Genomic DNA, 24,082 nt, shown 5'->3' on the forward strand with positions numbered 1-24,082 from the left:
TTTCATTATGGATGAGAGAGAGACTCAAACCAGTAGCAAAACTTTGTGTGTGATTGTGGCCTGCTGAGGTTGGGTGGATGCTTCCTCTCAGCTTCACTGGGTTTCAGAGCAGCCCTTAATATACCAGATTGCTGAAAAGTAGTGGCTGTGCAATGATCTGGGGGGAAAATTCATCTAATGAATTTGAATTAGGAATGTGCTGGTATATCTGTTTCCATCTCATATTGCAACAGCCTGTATTTTCAGTGGCTGCTACTAAGGTGTTACTCTCAGAGCAACGTTTGCATGTACTTTCTGTAGTAGATGTGCATTGCCAAAACAGATACATCAACAGCTCATGAACATTTTTTCTGAATATATCTTACATCTACGGAAAACAGCTTTCTCATTGAATCCTTTCTGCTATCATTCTCAGCGATTCAGCAGCCTAATTTATAAACTAATCACAGCAGAAGTGCATTAGCAGAAAGAACTTTGCTGAGTTTTGATGAGACTGAGGTGGCAGGTAGTAATTATTAACTGCGATAACTGCAACTCCCCAATTCTGAGAACAGTTTCTGTTCTGAAGTAAAGCTGTAAATCTGTGTCCTTTGATCATTTAGAAGAAGTACAGTATATTGTGCATCTTTTGTCTCTGGAGGGGCATAAATAAATTACTTCGTATTCCATTTAGTAAGTGAAACCAGCACTATAGCACCAGCAGCAAGCCTTCTGCGAGCATAGCTTTCAAAATGCAAAATTGTCTCAGCAGCCAGTATTCCATTTATTACTCCTTTTCTATCCCTCTATCATTTGGAAGAAAAATAAAATTTCCAAAAAGCTTCTCATAGCATTCATTACATTTTGCAAGCTCAGTTATGTTTTCTACAGTTGTGGATTACTCAAACGAGCTGGAGCTGCACCTGTACTATGCCATAAAAAAGGGAGAGACAATTTAGCCGTGTAATCACAATTTCAGACACAAGTTCATAGTATGAGTTCTAGTATGATGGGAATTGCATACAGAATCCTGTAATCTCAGGCTAAACCTAACCACATTCATTTTCTCTTTCCCTGTAAAAAGCAGATTTTCATTTCCTTCAGTTAATCCTAAACATATAGTAGCTTTGACACGGTCCAAAAAGTCTTTGTTTTTCTTGCAACTAAGATTAAAGGGCACAGTATATTAGTCTGCTGATGAAATAAGTGAGGATAACGGTTCGTTACAAGATGAGACGTATCTAAAAGACTGTGAAGTAGAAGTATCATGCTCTGAAATGGTATTCTTTATTTTTTCTCTGAACATCATATTTTTAATTCTAGCACTCCAGCATTGGTGGAGCAGCAGCTGGCAAGAAGAACAGAACTTGGAAGAACCTAAAACAAATTCTTGCTTCTGAAAGGGCATTGCCATGGCAACTAAATGATCCTAGCTGTAAGCTGCTTAGACGCTTTGCTTGTATTTATAAATAATAAAATCCACACAAATAACTTTTTTTAAAATGAACCTGAACTATTTCATCAGTGAATGCAGTATCCTGCTTGAACGGGGTCCATTTCAGACTAGCCTGATCACACCAGCACCAAGGGAAAAGTAAGGTAACAAAAATGATTTGGAGTGTTGTGAAGAAGTTTGGATACATCTGGGAAGTGAGTTCTATGTGAGAAGTGCATTTATCAGAGCCAGGTTAGAAACTTCTTGTTCCCGTTGTGTTTTTGTCACCTCTTCACTGCTGAGGAGCTGCCTGCATGTCTCATGATGGTGTATCTGCACAGCAGTAGCTGCTGCTTCATTAGCTCTGTTGAAACTATTATCAAGTGAGATTCTGCTAGCCACGTACACGTGGTAGCAGAGTCCTCAGCCCAAGCTTTCTATCCAACTCCTTATCCAGATTCTTGGGAGACTTAAGTCCTACATCCTCTACTTAGTTCAGCACAGTTCAGACAACACTATTAGCACTCCAGATTACAGCCAGCTTGCGTAAAACCACAGGAGCAGAATTAAAGCACTACTTTTAATCTCAATGTACTTCAAGGCAAGTTTAAGGTTGGATATTATCCAACTTAACTGGAGGTAGAAATCTTCCTCAGATTTCATTCAAGCAACCAGAGGCATCTCTGAATTGGGCAGGTGCATATACATTTTGTCAGAATCCGTGCTTTAACCAAAAATAACTTGCCATTTTTTAAAGTGATTTAGATGCAACTGTTACAGAAGAGTGTAGGCTACTGTGTGTGCCTGCCTATTGTAGGCCACAGACTGCCGATTTCTGTTAGTTGTTATTTGCAACAGTAAATTTAAAGGCTTTTTTAAGAGGGTGGCAAAAGAAATTCACTTGCATATTTAAGAACAGCTGTCTTTTGAATTATGGGACTATGATTTGATATGGATGGAGAGTTTCAATTTATCATAGCAGCCGAATGAGATGCAAAGGAGTTCAGGAAGGAGTAGAGAAATGAGCCAGGTACAAGATAGTTTTGTAAACATTGAAAATCAGTGATTTAACTACTTAGCCATGCCAGTCATATCTTAAACAGTCATATCTCATAAATGAATGAGACTTGGTATCTAAAGGGCATCAGAGAAGAGCAATTTCCATCAGTTAATTTAAACATTCAGACAATTTTCTAGGTCATTGACTGGGCTTAAAGTGGTACATGCTTAAAGATTTAGCTGATTTAAAAGATTACGTTGCTTTTCTGGATTATAGCATTTCAGAGCTACAATCTTGAGCAGTGTTTCATGGTCTTAACATACAGCATGTGTGCAGTAATGGCTATCTGCTATTCTCTGCAACTGACTGCAAGGGAATCTATTCAGACTTGGAGGAAATCGGCACATTTTAAATAGCTGTATTGCATTTCCTTCTGCAGAAAGAAAGAAAAATGGAACAGAATGGAGTTCTGCTTACTGAACTCTTGCATTACTGAAGTGAGCAGAATCAAGCTGTTCCTTACAGCACTTCCAGGCTGAATGCTTTCAGAGGTGATTCTGCTTCACGGCTTTTTGCTGCTTTAACAGATACCTCAAATCAAACCCAGTGTTTTAAATATTTGTTATCTCTTTACATTCTGGGTTTTCTTTTGAAAATTCATGTAGTATATTGAACTTATCCTTTGTTTCCCCCTAGACTTTAGTATTGACGCTCCTCCATCCTTTAAGCCTGCAAAGAAATATTCAGACATCTCAGGACTTCCAGTAAGTATTTTATTTTTTTCTCTTCAAAATTGGCATTTGACTTTCGACAATTAAATAAACTGGTACATGCCTCTACAAGAAACATACATGCTGAGGCCGCTGTTCAGTCTTGTGCTTAATAATTGTCCTGTGATTTAGGGCCAAACCCCAAATACTATCCCAGCATCTCCAAGTCCTCAGGATCTTAACAGATGCCAGGGCAGCTTAAATACCTTGCCCTGCCAGCTGGCTCCTATCACACCATTTCCCAGCTGTGGAGTCTGCACTGGTCCCCATCACTCTCAACTCTGCTTTGTTACAATGAAAGCTGGCAGCCCGTAGTCTCCATGACTTCAATTTTGCCAAGCTTTAAGCACACACTCTGTAACTTTCCATGCTCAGTGTTTCCCTGAGTCTGGATTTTTTCATTGTATCTTTTTGAGAAAGTATCAGAAAGATGGTTAAGCAACCTCCAAGAACGAGATTATGCAAAATTTTATTGTTCTCCACGGTTAAAAAAAAATTGTTAACATTGCTCACTAACTTCCTTTCAAACACATCAGCCTGAGACATGGGGCATGGATTTTCAAGCATTTTGAATAGCCCCATGCTGCAGTGCTGGAACTTGGAGTTTGGCAGATAGGTAGCTTGTGTGTCACAGGTAGGCTCCTTCACATGGTTTTATTGCTTAAAAACAAAACAAAAACCTTAATTTGACCTTAATTATGGTTTGCACATGTTCCAAAAAGTCAAGAATTGTTAGAATTTGGCACCTGAATTGTTAAGAGTCTGTTGGTACCAAACATGAGTCAAGTCCCTGAGTTCTGCCCAACATACATTTTGTATCTGCTACTGAGACTGTTTGTGTTTTACTTAAAACAGGTGTTAATAACAGTAACTTTTCTCTTTGCCAATACTCAGGTTCACATCTTTTCAGTGATTGATTATGCAGAAGCCTATGCATTTACTACAACAGAAAAGAATAGGAAGGCTGCAGTTTGGACTATAGAAAGTATTAAGTAATGGTTATACTAAATAACTACAACGACAAGAACTTTGTAACTTCAAATAGCCTTATACAGATTCTCTGGGTCCCTTCCCTCAGTTGAATCCATAGGGCACTATCCCACCTCACAGACATGATGGTACCTCATAGGGATGCCTGTAAATGGTATGTTGATGTAGGTTAACACTAAAAAGCTCCTTATAAAATTAACAATTCTACTTTCAGAGTGAGATTTGAGCAATGTGCATCAGCTAGGAATATTCACTGTATGGCATCGGCGCAGATAAAACAAAGGATTAAACACATTCTCACTAAGTGGGCATCTTGCATTCTGTGTACCGAATTAGATGAAAGTCCCTGTTAGGAAAACAATGGGTGAGCACTTAATTAAGGACTGCCTGAGTGTGGATACAGAGCACAGGGGACCAAAGAACGGCTGTAGAGCCAACGGTAATCCTTCACATCCTAACATTTGAGTTTTTGATTTGACAACATCTATCATCTTTGACTTTTTCAAGTAACACATTTAGAAAAGCCTCCTAGGAGGTGGCATGTTCTCAGCTCTGCCTCCAAGCATGATTTGGAAGGGAAATGAGTTGCTTGGATCGAGGCTGGTAACCCAGTGTTCAAAAGGAAACGGGAAAGCAAGATCTCCCTCTTTTTCCTCTACTCTCCTCTTGGCATTGCTTTGCAAGTGGCATTCACAACAGGTGCTGTTAAAACTGCAACAGCACCTCTGCTGGGCTTAAATGGAGCAGAAGGCATAAAAGATTAAATCCTTGTCTGCCCCACGTCCAAGGAACCAACCCGTTCTTCCCAGCACCAGCCTTTGATGTGTTGCAAAGCCAGTCAGTCATCGCAGCTACAGCAAGATGATGGTGCAGGTGTAAGTGAAGAGTGTCCCTGACAGCTAAGGGGCAGGCTGGCCACTGGAAGCAGACTTCTACTCCCCAGCTTTTCTTTACTAGCTTTTCCTTTCCATCAGTGATCTACACACTGTTCTATATTAACTATTGAAGCTTAGTGTAAATAATCTCCATTCTCTAAGATTCCATTCAGTGCTGGTTCTGTTTCCTTTTTTTTCTGGCTTTAAAAAAATAAATAAATTCCACCCTTGAATCGCAGTGTGGCTCATTTCCTATTTTATGCAGCTTGTGAGGTTACTCCAGACTGATAAAAAATACCATGTTTAAAAAAAGTCTTTTGTATAGAGAAAGATAACTGAGACAGTGTGTCCTCTAAATTGCTGAGCCAGAAATGTTGCCTAAGAAGCACTAAATTTATTTTAAAGATGCCTACTAGGAAGATATGTGGAGTAATAGAATATCTTAGAAATCTAGTATAAGAAAAATGTCCCGATATTTTCTATTTAAAATCTGAAAGCCTTTGTATAAGATTGTATTTTGTATGGGAATGCTGGATTCCCCGTGGAGAAAGAAAAAAGAAAGTAAAATAAATTCCTTAGCATTACTCATTTAGGGAAGAATTAAATGGTCTAGCAGGTACAAAAAAAAGAGAAGTGCATTAAAATACTCTCATCAGTATATCTGCAGTTATATTAACTGCCACAATTAAATTCTATTGATTCTCTTCTCTTTCTCTGTGTAACACAAATGGAATTAAATTTACCATTGGTCTAAGCAGAGCAGCCAATTTATCTTTGTAAAGCAGCCTAGAACTCAAAAGCTATTATCTACTATATTGACATTGCAAAATAAAACTACTATTTCCAAAGTTGCAAGATGAGTATTTAGCTATATTAATGTGCAAAACAAAGTAATTCAATGTAAAGCAGATTTTAAAAACTTCAAATATTTGAACGTCTCTTCCTTTCTACTATAGAAACAGATCAAGATAATTTATTGTATTTGAAGAGCACGTATTTGTGGTCTTAACTTTAAAGTACAGCAGAGTTCTGTCTCTGTAAAATCCTCTTCACTTTTCTAATACCTCGTAGTTTTTGCTGAAGCACTAGCTTAAGTTAGTGACATTGTATATTAGTTGCCATACCACACATACGACATGTTGATGTGTGCAAGCAATACAGCCCAATGTGAAGAATGGTGAAGAAATGCCATAATTTTAACATGGGTTGATGTGCAACACAAATTGCAGATATAGTTTGGCCAGTTTATTACGGAGTCTTGCACTTTGGAGAAGCAGTCTGCTTGCTTAGCTTTTCTTTAGATACCAAAGGCCAAATTTAAAATGTGAAATAAAAGTAAATTAACACCTGCTATAGCCATAAAGTTACCACCAGGAATAAATTTACTTCTAATGTCCTAACTTTGCCATTTGTCTGGAAATGAATTGATGGCTTGCCTGCTAGCTGCCTACATTTAATTAACCTTACAGCATTTCTTTGTAACGAGACATGCTACAAATAACACCTCATTTTCTGCTAAGCCTTATCAGGCCAGACGATTACGTGAATTGTTCCACGCTCAACATATCCTTTCCAACGTAAAACTGGTGGAAGGCTCTGTGCTTTAACACTGTAACGCTTTGTGCCTTCCTGGCCTTTTCTGCTTTAGTAGCAGCATCTCAAGAGATTTCAGCTGCCTGTGCCTTACCACCAATTCCCGTTGAGGAAAGGTGCACAGGACACTTGCAGGCCATTGGCAGGCACTTTGGAATATAATGGTAACGTGTTGCTGCTATCTTGGAGGCTGAAGGTGGAGAGAGGGTACCCTGAAGCCTACCATCCTCCAGTCCGGCCTCCTGTGCTGCTCTGAGCTCGTAGGAGCTCAGGGTTTCTGTAGCGACAGGGAAGGGGAGAGGATGGAATGAGATTGGCACCGCTCCCAGGCACTCGAGACCCAAATGCAGCAGAGGATGTGAGCCTAGCCCAAGGCTAGCTGGCCAAGCTCTATCCTGAAAACAGACATCTGCAGCAAAGCAAAGAGCGGAGTTCAAATTTCTTATCAGTTCAGTCACAGCACCATAAGCTGAGACTCCCTTGCTTTAGCAATCACTTTAAAGTAAATTAAAAGCTAAGTTGTATGGAGCAAGAGAAAAATCAGTCCAAAGCTATCCAAGCACCCATAATTCAGCCTTTTTGTTGGGTAATTTGCTGGCAGCAGCCTGATTGTTTGGAGAGCTGCCTTGGGAGAGACTGTACATGGCACAGAGTTGCTAGGGTGAGTTTAGAGAGTTGGGGAATTTCTTTTGCAGTGTTTTGGATGAGACTGTTCTAGCCCTCTATGATGTTTAAAGCTTTTCTAATGTGATTTTATAGGGGTTAGTTAACTCCTCATAAATTTTGACATGAGGAAGAAAATATACAAACTTTTGGTCACGTGCCAGAATAGCAGTACTGTTACTAAAAAAAGAAAGTAATTTCTGGTCTCATAATTATGTGTTTTATTAGAGTATTCTGATTTGAGATTTTATCTGAATAGTATCTTCTCCATTGTTTCTTTTTCAGGCAAATTACACAGATCCCCAGAGCAAGCTGAGATTTAGTACTATTGAAGAATTTGCCTATATTCGGATGCTCCCTTCAGATGTGGTTACAGGATACCTGGCTCTAAGGAAAGCAACGAGCATTGTTTCCTGAAAAGACCAAGTGTTGTTGTGTGTCACCTTTGAATGGTGCTAGGTTTGAGAATTATGACAGAGACTGCCTGCAGGATTGAGGTTCCTTCAAACTCTCCATTGATATTTACATCTGGAAGTTGTTGATGACACATGTGATGACACATGAATGAACATGTGGATTTAATTCTGACAAATACTTATATTTGTTACTTTTCCATTTTGTAAGCAATTTGGTTTGGTGGCCAAGGTAACCTAAGACCTTAAGGACATGGATCAGCACTATAATGTCCAAGTTATATGTAATTTCTTTAGAGACAGAATTTCATTCCCACTCTATATATAAGGTACTGATCTGGCTCAGAAGAATAAACAGCCAGTTAAATAAAGGAAAAAGCTCCAAGACATTCCAGCTTCTAAGACCTGCCTTGCAGATGTGCTTTCCATTTGGCTATGAAGAAGCTTGTCCCACCTGGAAAAATCCAAGATAACATACCAACTAAGCGCTGCTATTGGGATGAATGCTTATGGTACAGAGCACTATGAACAGCTGCACACAAATATTTGCATTGAAGAATGGTCAGCATACATAAAGGTGGACTCAAATTCATTTAAAATATCTTAATGAGTACTTGTGGCTTGAGTCCATTACATCACCAGGAAATTCTGAGTTGTGACATTTGGTATTTTTTGAGTGCTTCCTTCCACAACTCAACTGTTCTGCCTCTGCTAGTTGGTTCATTATTATTACTAATTAGTACAGAAAAAGTACTTATTTCCCAGTCTTTTTAGGAAAGGATGCTATAATAGCAGGAATTCCTCTGACCAGTGGCATTCTGACACTCACAGTCTTCAGTAAGGCAGGACACTGACCATTGCTCTCTGAAGTAACAGGAGAGTATGCGAGAGCAACTGAAGGTCAGAGAAAGGAGAAGGAAGGAGAGCTCAGCCTCTTGGTGGGGGTTGACAAGTACTTGCTGACATCAGAAACAATTGTGATTTTCTGAAACTAAGCTGGGGGGGTGGGGGCGGGAAGGAAGTGGGCAGTCCTCACTTCATCCAAGTTCCATCATGGACATCATGACATTATGCAAGTCCTCTCTTGGAGGGCACAAGGAGCACCCTTGTGGCACTAGCTAATGTCTAAACTGCATTTTCAATGCACATTTCTATAGCAATGATAATTTTTGAAACAGACGTTTTCTCATTGAAAGAATAAGTAACGCTAGTTTAATCTCAACTCTAAAACAGGAAAAATCGCTTAACAATGGGGTACATTGTTCAGTGAATGTATGTGGGACTCATTCCTTGTTTTTTGTGATCTAATATTTACAACAACGAAGTAATTTGAAAAGTCTTTGACATGTTTACAATAGATCCGTCAAAGATCTGGATACCAGATAATGCTGCAACTGTATCACAGAACAAAAAATAATAGGACAGGATATCTTCCTTCATGCCAGTAGGCATCCAAGCCACATTCTCTTTGCATTTGAGTTTTATAATGGCTGTTTTAACAGAAGATAAGTTTGTAAGATAAGCTTAACATTGATATGAAAAGCAAATACAGAACTGCTCTAAGATCACTTCTGCTTTAAGTAAACAGACACTAGCTTAGAAAATGAGATTTCACCAGCTTGCTCTCTCCCACAAGTATTTTCAGCATTCTTTGAGAATGACTGTTTAGGAGTACAGTCTCCCTCCCTATCAGAAGTGTTCCAGGACTCCTGCACTGAATGCAAAAGTGTTACTTTTCTCAGCTAATTTCTACTGAACAGTATTTATGCAATCCATTTTCAAAACCTAAGTGTCTTGATGAATTGGCATCAGATAAGTAAACGTGGCTCTTAAATTTGGCAAAAATATTATTGACTCCTCAGTGCTTTCTAACCATGCCATGGCTACTGGATTCCCTTCTCACTCCTTGTTTTTAACTTTGTTTGCTGCAGGCCCTCTTTTCTTGCTATGCAGCACACCACTTACTAGGCTGTGCACTGTTCGTTTAAAGTCAGCCACTGAAACCATGCAATTTTACACTGATTAACAGCAGTTGACTGTGTGCAGCAGTTAAAAGGTATTTGTTTTAGCAGGAAGGTGAGAACAGAAAAGATCCAGTAGCCAATGCGTTGATCAGTCCAACTAAGTTCTTTTTGGGAATAGTTTTTGGGCTGCTGTTCTCATCAGTGGCTTCTGGGAGAGAACTGCGCAACAGCAGCATTGCTGCACGGAGCAGAAAATATGGATAAGTGAAGAGCTACTCTGTGCCACAGAGTATTTTTAAAGTGTGTATTATTGTCAGCCTCAGAAGAACTGAAAATTGAAACATACATTTATATTTATTTATATCCAGGACATAAGTAAAAGAAGCTGAATTTAAATTGCAGAGAGGACTAAAGAAAGGCATTTAAAAAGACAAGCAATGACAAATACCATTTCAGACTTTGGGAAAATATGTTTCAACAAATACTGCTGACACATATGTAAAGTGAAAAAGCCAGCAGTCACAGTAATGACCAATCTGTTGATGTACAGATGTTACTGCCTACAGAGTATCACCTGGGCATGCTACATACTACAGACATGGATGGCTTCAGCCTGCAGCTTGTGGGGCAGCAATGCTGGCGGCAACATTTCCAGAGGGAAGGCGTGTGCTGCAGACAGCTGAGAGCAGCAGCTTTCGCAGCAGCCGTGGCTGCTGCCTCCACCCTTCCCATCCCCTTCCAGATGGGAGAGCAGGATTGCCTTGGCTCCTTCCTTGCTGCTTCCCTGCTAGTTTGTACAGCCGTTCTGTGCTTGAAAGCTCCCTGCCTCTGCCTTAGCCCCACATCCTGGAGATCGCCAGAGTGCAATTTAGAGAGTTACTGCTCATTTTGGAATCCTGTCGTTTCACTGTCCTATATTCCCATTTTCTCCTCTGGCAGGATTCTAGACACCCATAGAATTGCTACACGCGGTCTTCCACAGATAAGAGTAGCAGGTGTGTGAAGGAATATAGGCCTTCATCTTTTTTGACAGAGACCAGTAAGTCTCAAAGCTCTTACAGCACAAGATGACTAAAGTAAGTGCAAAGGACAGGACTCTGCACTGGTGAGGCCGCACCTTGAGTTCTGCGTTCAGTTTTGGGTCCCCCACTACAAGAAGGACAGACATTGAGGCCTTGGAGCGTGTCCAGAGAAGGGCAACAAAGCTGTGAGGGGTCTGGAGGACAAATCTTATGGGGAAGGGCTGAAGGAACTGGGATTGCTTAGTCTGGACAAGAGTAGGCTCCGGAGAGACCTTATTGTTCTCTACAGCTACCTGAAAGGAGGTTGTGGTGAGGAACTATTTACCCTCTTCTCCTAGGTAACAGTGACAGGATGAAAGGTAAAAGCCTTCAGTAGTGCCAGGGGAAGTTCTGTTTGGATATTTGGAAAAACTTCTTCTCTGAAAGAGTGATGAGATGAGACACTCGAACAGGCTGCCTGAGGAGATGGTGAAGTCACCATCCCTGGAGGTATTCAAGAACCATGTGGATGTGGCACTGAAGGACATGGTCAGTGGTATGGTGGGAGTGGGTTGGTGGTTGGACTAGATGATCTTAATGGTCTTTCCCAACTTTAACAATTCCAAGACTTCTTAGTAATGAAAAATATCAAAGTAAAAATGAACTAGCATAAGGTTAAAAAGCTTTAGTAAATCCCTTCTATTAAGAAAAAAGCTCAAACTCACTGCATAATTATATTGTTTTTTCTTGAAGATTTAAGGTAGTAAATTAATCCAACAATAATTTATTACTAGAAAACTTAAAATTGCCTCTAATGTACGTGGTTTACATACCCAGACAAAATAGCACATAGCTTTTTCATTCTGAAGCATTTCAGGGAAGAAGCCTTACAGACGATGTTAGGTTCCAGGAAAAATAAAACAAAACATAAAAACAACTGACAACTGACTTCGTGCTCTGTTAACCAAGAACAGTCAAGCGGTATTCTGCATTACTTCTGAACAGTTCAGTCACCCCAGGATGATGATACAGCTATTATTAGAATTGGGAGAAATCCATTATTTCCCTCATTTTAGTGTGTGTCACAATTACAAACCACTTTTTCTCTGCTAGGTGGGTGGGCTTCAACAGAGTAATACATCTTCATGCAATAAAACACTGAAGTCCATTTGATATCTTTAAGTGTTGCTTGGCTTGGTTTTCTATTATCTAAGAAGCTGTACTGAATGCCGTCCTTTCAGTTGATTACCCTATTGAAAATCACAGCCTACAGACAGCAATAGCAATAACCTCTTGGGAGATCTAATAATAATAATAACTAACTGTTTAAACTACTGCTAAGTATGGCTTGTATAGCTGCATACGGTTTAAGACCTCTGAGGTCACACATGTTAAAAACAGAACAGCATTTTCTCTGACACTGTAACCTAAAATCAATAATTGGTATATAAAACCTGAAGTGGCAGCAGACTAGATAATAAGTTGGTTTGGGCACTCGGTGTGTTTACTGTTTGCAAACACATTCTCTGGGCATTATCTCCCGCCAGCTGCTTGTGAGTCCTGTGCCTGTCACTTGGCTGCAGTATATTCAGCACAGCACTGCAGCCATCTGCACTAGGTTCATGGGCTATCCAAAGTCTTCTCCAGTGTCCCAAATCTCACATGCAAAAATTACTCTTATCTCAAGTGAAGAAGTTGTTTACAAGATGCTACCCACGTGTTGCACCTGTGGACAGTATCTCTTTTCTCTCTAAACCTTGGCTCCAAAGCAGGGTTTGCATCAAACAGAGAAGTACCCTAAATGTAGGAACTTAATGTTTCAACATAGATCACGCACAAGAAAGTTCTTAATGTAAAAGTTTGGAATTCTTCAATACTGCTTGCTCCCTTTTAGTGGGAGCAATGAGTAACAGGGAATGTCTGAATTTTGGCTGTGATCCCATCCATGTTCTAAGGGACAACAGTTTTCCTACACTCTTGATTCACTTCTCCCAGGAGGTGAAGGTCATCATACACACACACATCATCTGCATACTGCGTGTCAGCTCACTGTGCATCGAGAGGACAGAGGGGAGAGAATTAAGGATCTGTTAACACGCTGCTCCGTTGGCCCAAATCCTCTCACGTTTTCCAGCTTGGAAGCTGGGTGCTGGTAGCCCCTGCATGCTCACAAAAGAGAGGGAAGGAGGGGCCCCATCCACACAGAAGAGTTTGTCTGTGGTCTGAAACCCGCTCAAACAATTAGAGTGGTTAATTGTGTGATGCCTTCAGGTCACTACTGCTTACAGGGTGTCAAGGAACTGTACAGCATGCACTTCCCCTGCTCTGTGACTACAGCTGCATCCCTCACCAGGTGGCTAAGCCAACAAAGAACATAGAATACCTCATGTTGAAAGGGACCCACAAGGATCAAGTCCAACTCCTGGCTCCACATAGGACCACCCAAAAATCAAACAAACAAACCCTATTTGAGAGCATTGTCCAGATGCTTCTCAAACTCCAGCAGCTCAGTGCTGTGACCACTGCCTTGATGCTTGGAGGAGCCTGTTCCAGTGTCCAAGCCACCCTCCAGTGAAGAACCTTTTCCTAACCCAGTTGGGCTGAATATAAGTAGGCAGTCTCATGATGGGAGTCTGCCTTCCAGCTTTGGACAGAAATGCTCTCAACTGAAAAAATAGCTGGCAGCCTCTAGAAGCATCTTTGAGCAGCACTTCTTTCCAGGGAGACAACAGAGGCAGTGTGGGGTCTGATACTATCAGTAATAAAAAGGAAATGTCAGGACATAGAATAGAGTAAATGGATATGCATTGGGATTGCAGAACAAACTGCCCTGTCAATATAAGGCTATGTCAAAGAGAAAAAATTATAAAATATATAAACTTTATAACATACTATAAAGTACATTTATAAAATACTCTGTTGGTGATTCTTAATTCTGTGAAACACAAATAGGACATTAAGGTGGCTTTATATTTGGAATAGAGAATGTAAGTAGGTCGTAACTCACTACTTCACACTGTTCCCTTCTGGAAGGCATGTCATAGACGTAGAGATATGGAGCCAATGGTGCCATCATTCTCATGTGTACAAATGAAGCAGAGAGCGGCTCATAGACACAAGCCTCGTTCTCCTCTCAAACAGCCTTTCGTTACTGAAGCCAATGGCAAAGCACAAGCAGCCAGATATTTGTTGTCCTCCACCTCTTGTACTAGGCTGTGCAGAACACCAGTGCTAAGAAACAAATATGAGCAATTTCCTCCCCTTCCCATGAGCTTTGTAAATTGAGAAGTAGTTATTGCTACCCTTCCTCCAATGACACAAGAAATGTTCTATGGAATTATGCTGGTTTGGCCCTGTGCTTTTATAACCCTTGGGAAATGGCATGTCAAACCCCTGCCTGTTTCAAGGAAATCTCATCTGCAAACAGTTTATTTCAGCAGCTGTCTCCACATTCGTCTAATTTATCTTAGAATGAATTGGACGCCAAATTCTCCATGGGCCTTGATGTGTCCTTCTGAAATACCACACTGGGACAGAGAATGCAAAAGCTATCTTTCCTGTATATTTCCTGGACACAATGCCACTGGGACATGCAGACCACTCTGAAGCCCTGGGGCAGTGATCTCCACAAGGACTGTTCATAGCTTCTAGAAAAAAAAAATAAGCCACATGGATGATTTCTGGAAAAAGCAATGGAATCCTGCTCTTTCACTCTTAATGTACGCACTTTGTTCACTGCACTTAGCAGTTTCCCAGTTCCCTAACCCTTCTATGAATTATGACAACAGAGCAAGTGGGGACTGCACACAACTTTGGTGATTTGGATGCTCACTGGAGAATGGAAAGGGCCTTTAATCTGTTAGGTAGTAGAGACTAAGCCCATATCAAAGATTTGGGGGAAGCTTTATGTCCACGTGGAGGCTGATCATGAATGATGTTCCCAGGAATCTGTTTTTGAACCAGTGCTTTTCAATGTCTTTATCTATCATATAGGCTCTGGGATTGAGTGTACCCTCAACAAGCTAACTGATGACACCAAGCTGGGTGGTGCAGTTGACAAAATAGAAGGGAGGGGCACTATACAGAGAGACTTGGACATGCTCAAAAAGTAGGTACATGAAAATCTAAAGAGGATTAACAAGGCCAAGTGCAAGGCACTGCGCTTGGATGGAGGCAATCCCAGATACAAGTACAGACTTGGGGAAGAGCTCACTGAGAGCAGTTCTGCAGCAGAAGGACAACAATATCCTGGGTTGCATCAAAAGAGGGGTGGCCAGCAGGGAAAGGGCAGTCATTGTCCTCCTCTACTCCACTCTCATGAGGTGCCATCTGAAGTACTGTGTCAAATGTGGGACTCCCAGCACAAGAAAGACATGGAGCTGTTGGAAAGTGTCCAGCGGAGGGCCATGAAGATTATCAGAGGGCTGGAACACCTCTCCTACAGAGAATTGAGAATCTCCTACAGAGATTGAGGGAGTTGGACTTGTTCAGCCAGGAGAAAACACCAGGGAGACCTCACTGCAGCCTTCCAGTACTTGAAAGACCTTACAAGCAGGAGAAGGACAGCTTTTTAACAAGGTCTGATAGTGACAGGACAAGGAGGAATGGCTCTAAACTCAAAGAAGGGAAATTCACACTAGATGTTAGGAAGATATTTTTTACTCAGGTAGTGAGGCACTGGCAGAAGTTGTGGATGCCCCATCCCTGGAGGAGTTCAAGACCACGTTGGATGGTATCCTGGGTACTCTGATCTAGTGGGTGGCCGCTCTGTGATACTATGATGATTCTATGATCGGACTAGATGAAAAATCCTGTCCTATGCCATACATTTCTAAGCATTTCTCAAAAAACAAACAACAACAGCAAAATAGCCTCCAAATCCAGTATGAATATTCTTAAATTCCTCCTTTGCACCCCTGTGATGGCAGTGGGTGGCAACGTTTTGGGAGGAGAGGACTGCAGGGTTGTCCTGTGTAGGGTGAAGCTGACACTGTAGAATGCATAAGAAAACAGGTGTTGTGTCCCAGCCCCCTAAAAGCGAATATTTGAAATAACAGCTCATTTTTGGGGTGATACAGAACGAGAAGCTTGATTTTGTCTTAAGTAACACACAGAAGTTTAACCAAGAATACGAGCCACTAAGAGAGAATCTCCATGGCATAACCAGTAATACCACCTTCCCTGGAAGGGAATGCAAATCCCTGTGCCTCCCACTCAAAAAAATAAAACCAACAACCAGCCAACAATAAAAACCTCAGACCATCACCCTGTAGTAGTTAGCTTAAAAATAAAAAAATAAATGAACATCAAGTTATTCAAAAGAAGCTTTCACTTGGAGATCTACAGAAAGTAGTTACTGAAAACAGAAAAGAAGCACCACAAGAATTAAAATCCAAAGGGATTTCAAGCAAGAAGAAAATTCCAAGTGAAAAGGAAAAATTGAAACCACAATGGGAAAGCTGAGGGCATACATTACCAAGAAAACAGCCTGCAAATGGTAATTGAAACCCCAGGGCAGGCCAAACCAGAAGCATCCCTACAACAATCCCTCTGTCAAAAGGACCACTGAAGCAAAGCCTAAAAAGGAATGAGTTCACCAGAAAATGAAAAACAGCTTGGCTAATATACGAAGTGTTTTCCATCAGCAAGTATACTTTGTTTCTCAAACCATATGGCTACCAAAGGCAACGCAGTCATCACCTGAAAACCTTTGAAGAGCTTAAGCAAATGAAGAAATGACACACACACACATACAAGCAGACATTCCAGATTTCACTCTGTCCAGCACTCTGGTACTTCCTCTGTTCCTACTACCCCTTCTTTCATCCAGCTTGTCAAGACAGGGACATTTACCTGCACTGTAATTCTATGTACAAACCCTTAATGTAAACATGTGCATAGAAGACTACATAGAGGACTTCTGGAAGAACCAAGACCATGAGCAGTGCTGGGGATGGTCACCACCGTGAGACTTCTGGGCTTTACTTGGACATTCTTTCCTTTTTCTTGGCTCAGACTTTATAGATATATATCCATACAAGACACCCCCCCCGCTTCCCACATACACTGTCTGTTATAAAAACAGCACAAGTGGAAAAAGGATTGCATGTGCATACACAAGGGGATGCACATTATAAGTAGCTTATGGTAGTTAAGCAAAAGCTAAGGGATAAACTTTGATTTCATTTGCTAAAATACAAAGTTGCTGATGGGCCTCTAGGAGCTATTCAATAGATTGTCTATTAAAGGAAATCTTGCCAGGATGCTAAAGTGGTTTATGGCCACCTCCGGTATCTGGGGAAGAGGGAAATAGGTCTGGTGTTTTTGAAGTTTCAAGGGGTTTTGAGTAATCCAAACATCTGCATTTTAATCTTTGGAAAATCCTGAGATCAGCAAGACCATCGTCTGCAGGACTTAACCACAAGTTGGACCCACCTTCTTACACGTCTAAAAGTCTTAAGATTGTTGTAAAGAAAAGTTTCTCTTGTATGTTACTCGTAATGTTAGGGTTTGTGCTGCTAGACATTTGTCTTCAAATGACAGGGTAAGAACATGATAATTCATGCTTTCTGCATAACTGAGTTACTAGATGCACCTCAATAGTTAACTTAAATAACTGCAGCTTTCCACCTGCTTCTTCACAATGCATCTATGGCAGCTGTTCACATCAGCCCAACAGTAACCAGAAAACAAGCAAGCAGCACTGAACCATTGAGCAGTTACTGGGAACAAAGCCAGGAGGAGGAAACTTAGGATGTGATACCCAACAGCCTCAGCACTCCCTGGCCACGTGTATGTATCGGTAGGGTACACTTTTTAAAAGTTCCACTTTTTCATTGCTGTTACTTCCATATTTCCAAGTCAGTAAAGAGGCAAAAGCAGACCTCAATCTTCGTGACACTGAGATTTGAGTTGAGTGAGACTGAAGTAACTACCTCTGTAACAGGGATCTCCAAGTAGGAATGCAGTAGCAATGATTTTCCTCCTGATAAAAAATGAATCATGTCAAACATTCAGATTTACACACCCCTTTGTATGTACTGATCTGCACCACCTTAACTGCCTTACACATTTCTAGTGTTTTCTTTGGCTTCTCACATCCCCAGTTAATCAAACGTTATTTTTCCATGACACGGGCAGCTATCTTGAACTTTTCTAGAAGCTGATATGACACAACAACCTTTGAAAAATGCAATAAAGCATGGGTGCACACCCAATGGGATATCAACAGTAATTAGAGCCATTACTCATTAAAAAATGAAAATAGTTAACTGTGCTGTGCAATGAAATGTTGAATGCTGTGGCAGGAATTCTGCACTACTCCATAAATAAGAGGGGAAATAAAAACCATTAAAGCCATTTATGGCACTTATTTCCAACAAGGGCCCTCAATTCCAGGTATTTAGAACAAAGAACACAGTGTATTTTATTTTATTTTTATTTTTTAACTTTCTGCTTCTAGACTGGGCAAATTAACATTGTTTTCTTACCACAAGCCTCTGGAGACATCACAGTCTAATAATGTTTTTCTGAACACTCAAGTTAAAAAAGAAATCAGCCAGCTACTGAGCTTTAGAAGAAAAGGGAAGGCAGAGGCATCTCCATTCATACACGCAAGTGAACAGGGTGACAGCAGAATTATCTCAAAATCTTTTCCCTCCCCCCCAGAGCCAGCACAGCTCATTAACACTTACTGCAGAGGTGATCTTCAATGAAAAGACTCATCAGCTTCTCCAATAAGCTTCACCATTACCAATCCCTACCTACACGCTGGGTTAGGCAGAAGCCAGGAGAGCAGCCTCACCACTGAGTGCAGCCTCAGCCCCGTGCCGAGTGATTTAGGCTGTCCAAAACTGCAGGGATGTGAACTGCACAGCACAGGAAATGCATGTGCTGCCAAAGGGAGAAATGCAAAAGAAGGAAAAATTATGACCACCGCCCAATCTGCACCACACTTCTGTAAAAATTAGCGACTTTATATTGACTATCATATCTTCATCTCTATTTTCTTAGTGGCCAAGCTTCAGTAGAGCAAGTTTTAGCTGGTGTTTGGGAAAGGAATGAGAAGTTTGGGAAATCAGGAGTTGTTTGATGGCAGGGGGAAAGCTAAGAAAACTTTCTGAGTTGTGCAGCTGGGGAGCTCTGGGGCCACACCAGCAGTACAATGTGTCTGTCCAGGCTTCCCAGGACGTGCAGTGCTTGGCTCAGACAGGCTGATTTCCTGGGAAAGGTTCCCTCTTCCCTCCTGCTGTCAACTGCAGGAAAGAGCCGTGCGCTGTCATGAGTTCACAGCAGAAATACCTACAGCTGGGCTGGCCACGGCCTATGCTCTCTCTCAGCAGCATTATCCGATTTCCACTCCAAGCAATGACGCAGTGACATTCCTCTGCAAGCGGGGACTCCAGGAAGTGACTGTTTGGCTTGGACACAGGCACGGTGACACAGACACAGGTGGCTCTATCCATTTGGCACAGTGTTGGGCCAACTGCCAGCAGTCCTCCTGTCCTCCCCAGCAGTGGCCTCGGGCACCAAGCAGTAGGTGAGAACTGCAGCTCTCTCACTCCCTCATGCAACTCAGAAGTAAACTTATTTGAGTTCATGGCCTACGTACCTGTGCAGCTCACTGGGGTTTCTTGATAAACCAGCACAGGCTCTGACAACAGGAAGAGGTGAGATCTCACTTCTGCAGCACACTCAGGGAAAATTATGACCCGAACTGGGAAGGCACGTGGTGGCTGACATACTATTTCCTCCATGCTCTCAGCCAAGGTCCCACGTCCCAGTTGACCCTACTGCAGGAGAATGCTCTCCTCTGCCATGCAAGCTGCTTCCAAAGCTGAAAGATTATCTCACTGAAACAACAGTCACCTCAGGGTCCATACAGTTTTGATTTTAACTCTTCAGCTGTTTGATTTTTTTTATTTGTTTGTTTGTTTTTGTTTCTTACCCCCATCTTTTTAATGTATTCACTGCCATCTTCTGCCTTATGGTACTTTGCTCTTCTGGGAGAAAATGTCAGCGTATCAAATGAATTTATATAAGTTACAAGGAAAAACAAAGATTCAAACTCTTGATACCAGAATTTCCTTCATTTTCTTGTGGGTCTGCACATGTTTCACTGCAATTGATGATTTAATTTGGAATAAAATCAGATGGAAGCCTATCTCCAAACAGGCCTAACAGCCCACAAGCTGCCTTGACCAGCGTTGAAGCTGCTCCTAACAGACTGCACCATGAGAGGGCCATTTGGTTAGGATGCAGATGGAGATTCTCTAGATGATGACAGTGAATGCCGCATGAGAAAGTGCATCTCAGAAGAAAAGTACAACTCTTCTTAATGAGAAAGAAGAAGGCAAGCTCACACAATTCTGCTTCAACAGCTACTTCCCTCTTGCTGCTGCTGCTGTCTGTGAACTTGAGGCCTCCTTTGGCCACCATGAGCAGTGAGTCAGGACTTGGAACTCCTGCCACCCTCAGCCCCTCTCTCCTTTTCATCGCTGGTCAGGCAGGGGAAATGCTTCCCACACGATCTGAGAGCCAAACCCTGCTGGAACTACAGTTGTGTCATGGTGCTCTCATCCCAAATAGCTCAGCTATGCTGGCTTCTGCATTTAGGAATTTTCTGCTGCCTCAATAGAGTACATTTCTTGGTAGGCATAGCAAGTCTGTGATTGTCAGCAAGACCACGGCATGATGAATTAAAAGCCCAGTATTGCACAACTGCTTTGAAACTCCGCTAAAGATTTTATTCACAACTCTATTCTGGAGTTAAAACAAGCTTACTGCCAGCTACAGTAACTGAAGCATTTGGTAAAACTAATTTATTGTACTTCATGCTTCTCCTGACCACAAGCGGGTACCTTTGTTACAGGCTTTTCTTTAACCATGCAGTGAAAAGGTTCAATAAAAACAATTTTTGCCTATGGGTTGCTGAGCACTACACCGACACCTCAAAGTATTTTTTCTTTGGGATTCAAATGCACTGTGTAAGTGGTCCCCCGATAATGTTAAATAATGGTTTCTATTCCCTAACCAGATTCCTACAAAGAGCAAGACTATCTGGAAAAAAAGTCAAAAAGGCATTGAAAAGGGATATGGTGAGGTAGACAAATCTAGAAAATTCAGCTATCACCCCTCCTCTTGCAAAAGAAAGTACTTTATATAAGGCTGTACGTGTGCAGTTTGGCCCTTAATACATCCATTTTCTTTCTCTACTTGCAGATAAACCTGTCTAAATGGTGCTTCACTCAGCACATCTACTCAGAGTCTTGCCTTGTACACACATGCTTTGAGTTTTTATTGCAGAAGGTGTTGACTGGTCCTTGGCTTAATTTACTGCTTTCAAATCTACATGCCAACTTGAAGGTTCCCAGAGATGCTTACTTTTGTATGGCATATATCTCGTTATTTCACATATTTACTAGTTTTATAAATAGGCCATCTCTGCTTTACATCATGCTGCAGCCAGCTGAATGAAGCACCCCAGGTGCGCAGAGGGTACAGGACTGTCCCAAAGGCTGTTGGTCTCCTTGGCTCCTGCAATGTCACACCTCACTGAGCTAACAGTCCACCTTTTTCACCCACACAGTCATTGGGAAGAACCACAATGAGACAAAAGCAATGTGTGCTTTTAGCCAAAGGATTGCTCCTTTGCACCTCAGAACCATGACCACTTATCTTGTTTTCCTATAACCTAATACTAAGGCCTACATGTTTTAAAAAGCACTTTAAGATGCACACACATGATTAGCAGGGATAATTGCAATAGCAATATCACAACGAGAAGTCACACACACAATGAAATGTCAACATTGCCAGATGTGACCATCCCAAAAACCTTTGCAAAACCCTCCTACCTGTGGTTTGAGACACCTCTGCATTTTATTTGATAATCCAAGCTCTGCGACTTCTCATGCTAGAGTCAGTGGAGGATATTTTAACTCAGCTTCCATTAGGTTATGTCCAAATCCATCAATAAACTTTTCAAGTTAAGGTCTGCATTTATGAGTGATGAATGTATTGTTTCTTAGTCTTGACGTAAGAAATACTTAGCTTTCATACAGATACAGTACAAGATCCAAGATATTTAAGAAGTTCTGTAGCCTGGACTTTAACATAGCACTGCAATACATTGTAAATATCTCAGTAACTTCACAAAACAGATAAGAACCACAGAATGGTTTGGGTTGGAAAGGACCTTTAAGATCATCCAGTTCCAGCCCCCCTACTATAGTCAGGGACACCTCCCTCTAGACCAGGTTGCTCACAGCCCCATCCAGCCTGGCCTTGAACACTTCCAGGGAGGGGGCATCCACAACCTCACTGGGCAACCTGTTCCAGTGCCTCACCACCCTCATAGTAAAGAATTTCTTCCTTATATCTAGTCTAAATCCATCTTCTTAAAGTTTAAAGCCACTTCCCTTTGTCCTGTCACTATATGTCCTTATGAATAGTCCCTCCCCCGCTTTCCTGCAGTCCCCCTTCAAATAGTGCAAGGCCGCTATAAGGTCCTCCCAGAGCCTTCTGTTCTGTAGGCTGAAGAGCCCCAACTCTCTCAGCCTGTCCTCAAACGAGAGATGCTCCAGCTCTTCTATCATCTCTGTGGCCCTCCTCTGGACCCACTCCATGTCCTTCTCATGTTGGGGGCTCAAGAACTGGATACAGTACTCCAGGTGGGGTCTCACAAGAGCAGAGGGGCAGAATCCTCAATCTGCTGGTCATACTTCTCTAGATGCAACCCAGGATACAGTTGGCCTTCTGGGCTGCAAGCACACATTGCCAGCTCACGTTGAGTTTTTCATCAACAGACACCCCCAAATCTTTCTCCTCAGGACTGCTCTCAAGCCATTCTCCACCCAAACTTCATCTGTGCTTGGGATTGCCCCAACCCGGATGTAGGACCTTGCACTTGACCTTGTTGATAAGGAGTAGTTTATTCTAATATAATATAGAAATGCAGTACTGTTCTTGCTGATCTTTCAATGATAGTTAGCTCTGACTGCTTACTATCTTTAGCAAGAATGTGTCAAGCTCATGGAATTTGGATAAGGTTTAAAAGTCTACATTTCATTTATTTAAACTAACATGAGCATGCTTAGAAAATGTATATTGGTCTCTCTTAGCCAACATTAATTTTAGATTTTCAATAGTGAAAGTGTATGTACACTTTCTGAAAATGTGCATGCTGCTGCAGATCAGTAAGGGTGATACACACAACCTCTAAGAAAGCACGGCAAAAAAAAAAAGAGGAAATATGAAGTGCTGAGGGTCAAGTAATGAAAATTAGAGCCTTGCCAAACCTGTACTTATGAAACCAGCTGTTTGAGAGCACTGTGTATGTATAAAAGAGACTGAATAACAAAAACTGAATACTGACTCCTCTGGTACTGATACAGGTAATCTCGGGAGGCTGAGACAGCTTAAACACTATGTTACACAAATGCAAGCAGAAGCTGAACACCCTAGATGGCTTTCAAATCCCCTATCACAACCTCTACAATAGTCAACATGGTTTCTCAGATGAATCATATATCACCATGAAATACTATATCTTAAAAAAATGATATTTCAAATGGGCATTCAGTTAAACAAGCAAACAAACTATTCTGCATACCAGGCAATAGATGATATAAATGAAACAGTTTTTTAAATGGTTTAAAAAAAAAAAACAACAGAAAAATTCCATATATAAGGTGCTCAGGGACATGATTTAGTGGAGGGTTGTTAGAGTTAGGGTAGTATGGTTAGGTTGCAGTTGGACTTGATGGTCTTTAAGGTCTTTTCCAACCTGAGCAATTCTATGATTCTATATTATATGTGCAACAAATTCAGTGATAATTCAAAGTGTAACATCAGCAGAAACTATCAGTAAAATACATTTAGTTGGCGCCAAAACAGGAAATATGTTATAGTTTGCTGAAGTATGCCAAAATAAATATCTGCCAAAGAATAAAACAAGTTACATGGAGACATTACTGTATCTAATGGGGGAATGTGTTTAACACTTATTCTTCATATCGGTACTTGAACTGGGTCATACATGTTCCTATTAAGATGATATTTTAAAACCTATTCATAGAAACTCATCCTGTCTGCCACAACTTGTTTCAATTAAAATTTGATCTTGAAACAAGGGAGAAGGATAAAACTGGGGGCACCCCATGGTACAGGGTACCATGGATCTATTGAAGTGTAGGCTGCACTTTGAATAGATGCGAAGGCTTGCAGAAAAGCATCAACACAAACAAAAATCTACTAAATCTACTTGCCCTGATACCCCCACTTCTTTTGTCTTTTCATGTAATGTTTCTTTCCCCATTTATCTGGCTTTTTTTTTTTTTTTTTTTAAGAGTGAAAGACCATCTTGGACCAAGCTTGAAACAAGCTTTCCCATTTCACT

At 41.2% G+C, this 24,082-nt stretch overlaps 1 protein-coding gene across 1 annotated transcript in view; it reads left to right on the top strand.

Moving 5' to 3' along the window:
- INO80C (INO80 complex subunit C) overlaps nt 1-11,865 on the top strand; it is a gene marked incomplete at its 5' end in the record, with an annotated part of 32,723 nt that extends 20,858 nt beyond the window's left edge. The window contains 3 exons of the mRNA XM_019614303.2: nt 1,303-1,414; nt 3,111-3,178; nt 7,591-11,865. Of these exons, the coding sequence (XP_019469848.1) occupies nt 1,303-1,414; nt 3,111-3,178; nt 7,591-7,722 (312 nt within the window). The remainder of the gene's footprint in view (nt 1-1,302; nt 1,415-3,110; nt 3,179-7,590) is intronic.
- Between the last annotated feature and the right edge of the window lie 12,217 nt (nt 11,866-24,082).

The sequence above is a fragment of the Meleagris gallopavo genome, chromosome 3, assembly GCF_000146605.3.
Source record: "Meleagris gallopavo isolate NT-WF06-2002-E0010 breed Aviagen turkey brand Nicholas breeding stock chromosome 3, Turkey_5.1, whole genome shotgun sequence".
Taxonomy (NCBI): Eukaryota; Metazoa; Chordata; class Aves; order Galliformes; family Phasianidae; genus Meleagris; species Meleagris gallopavo.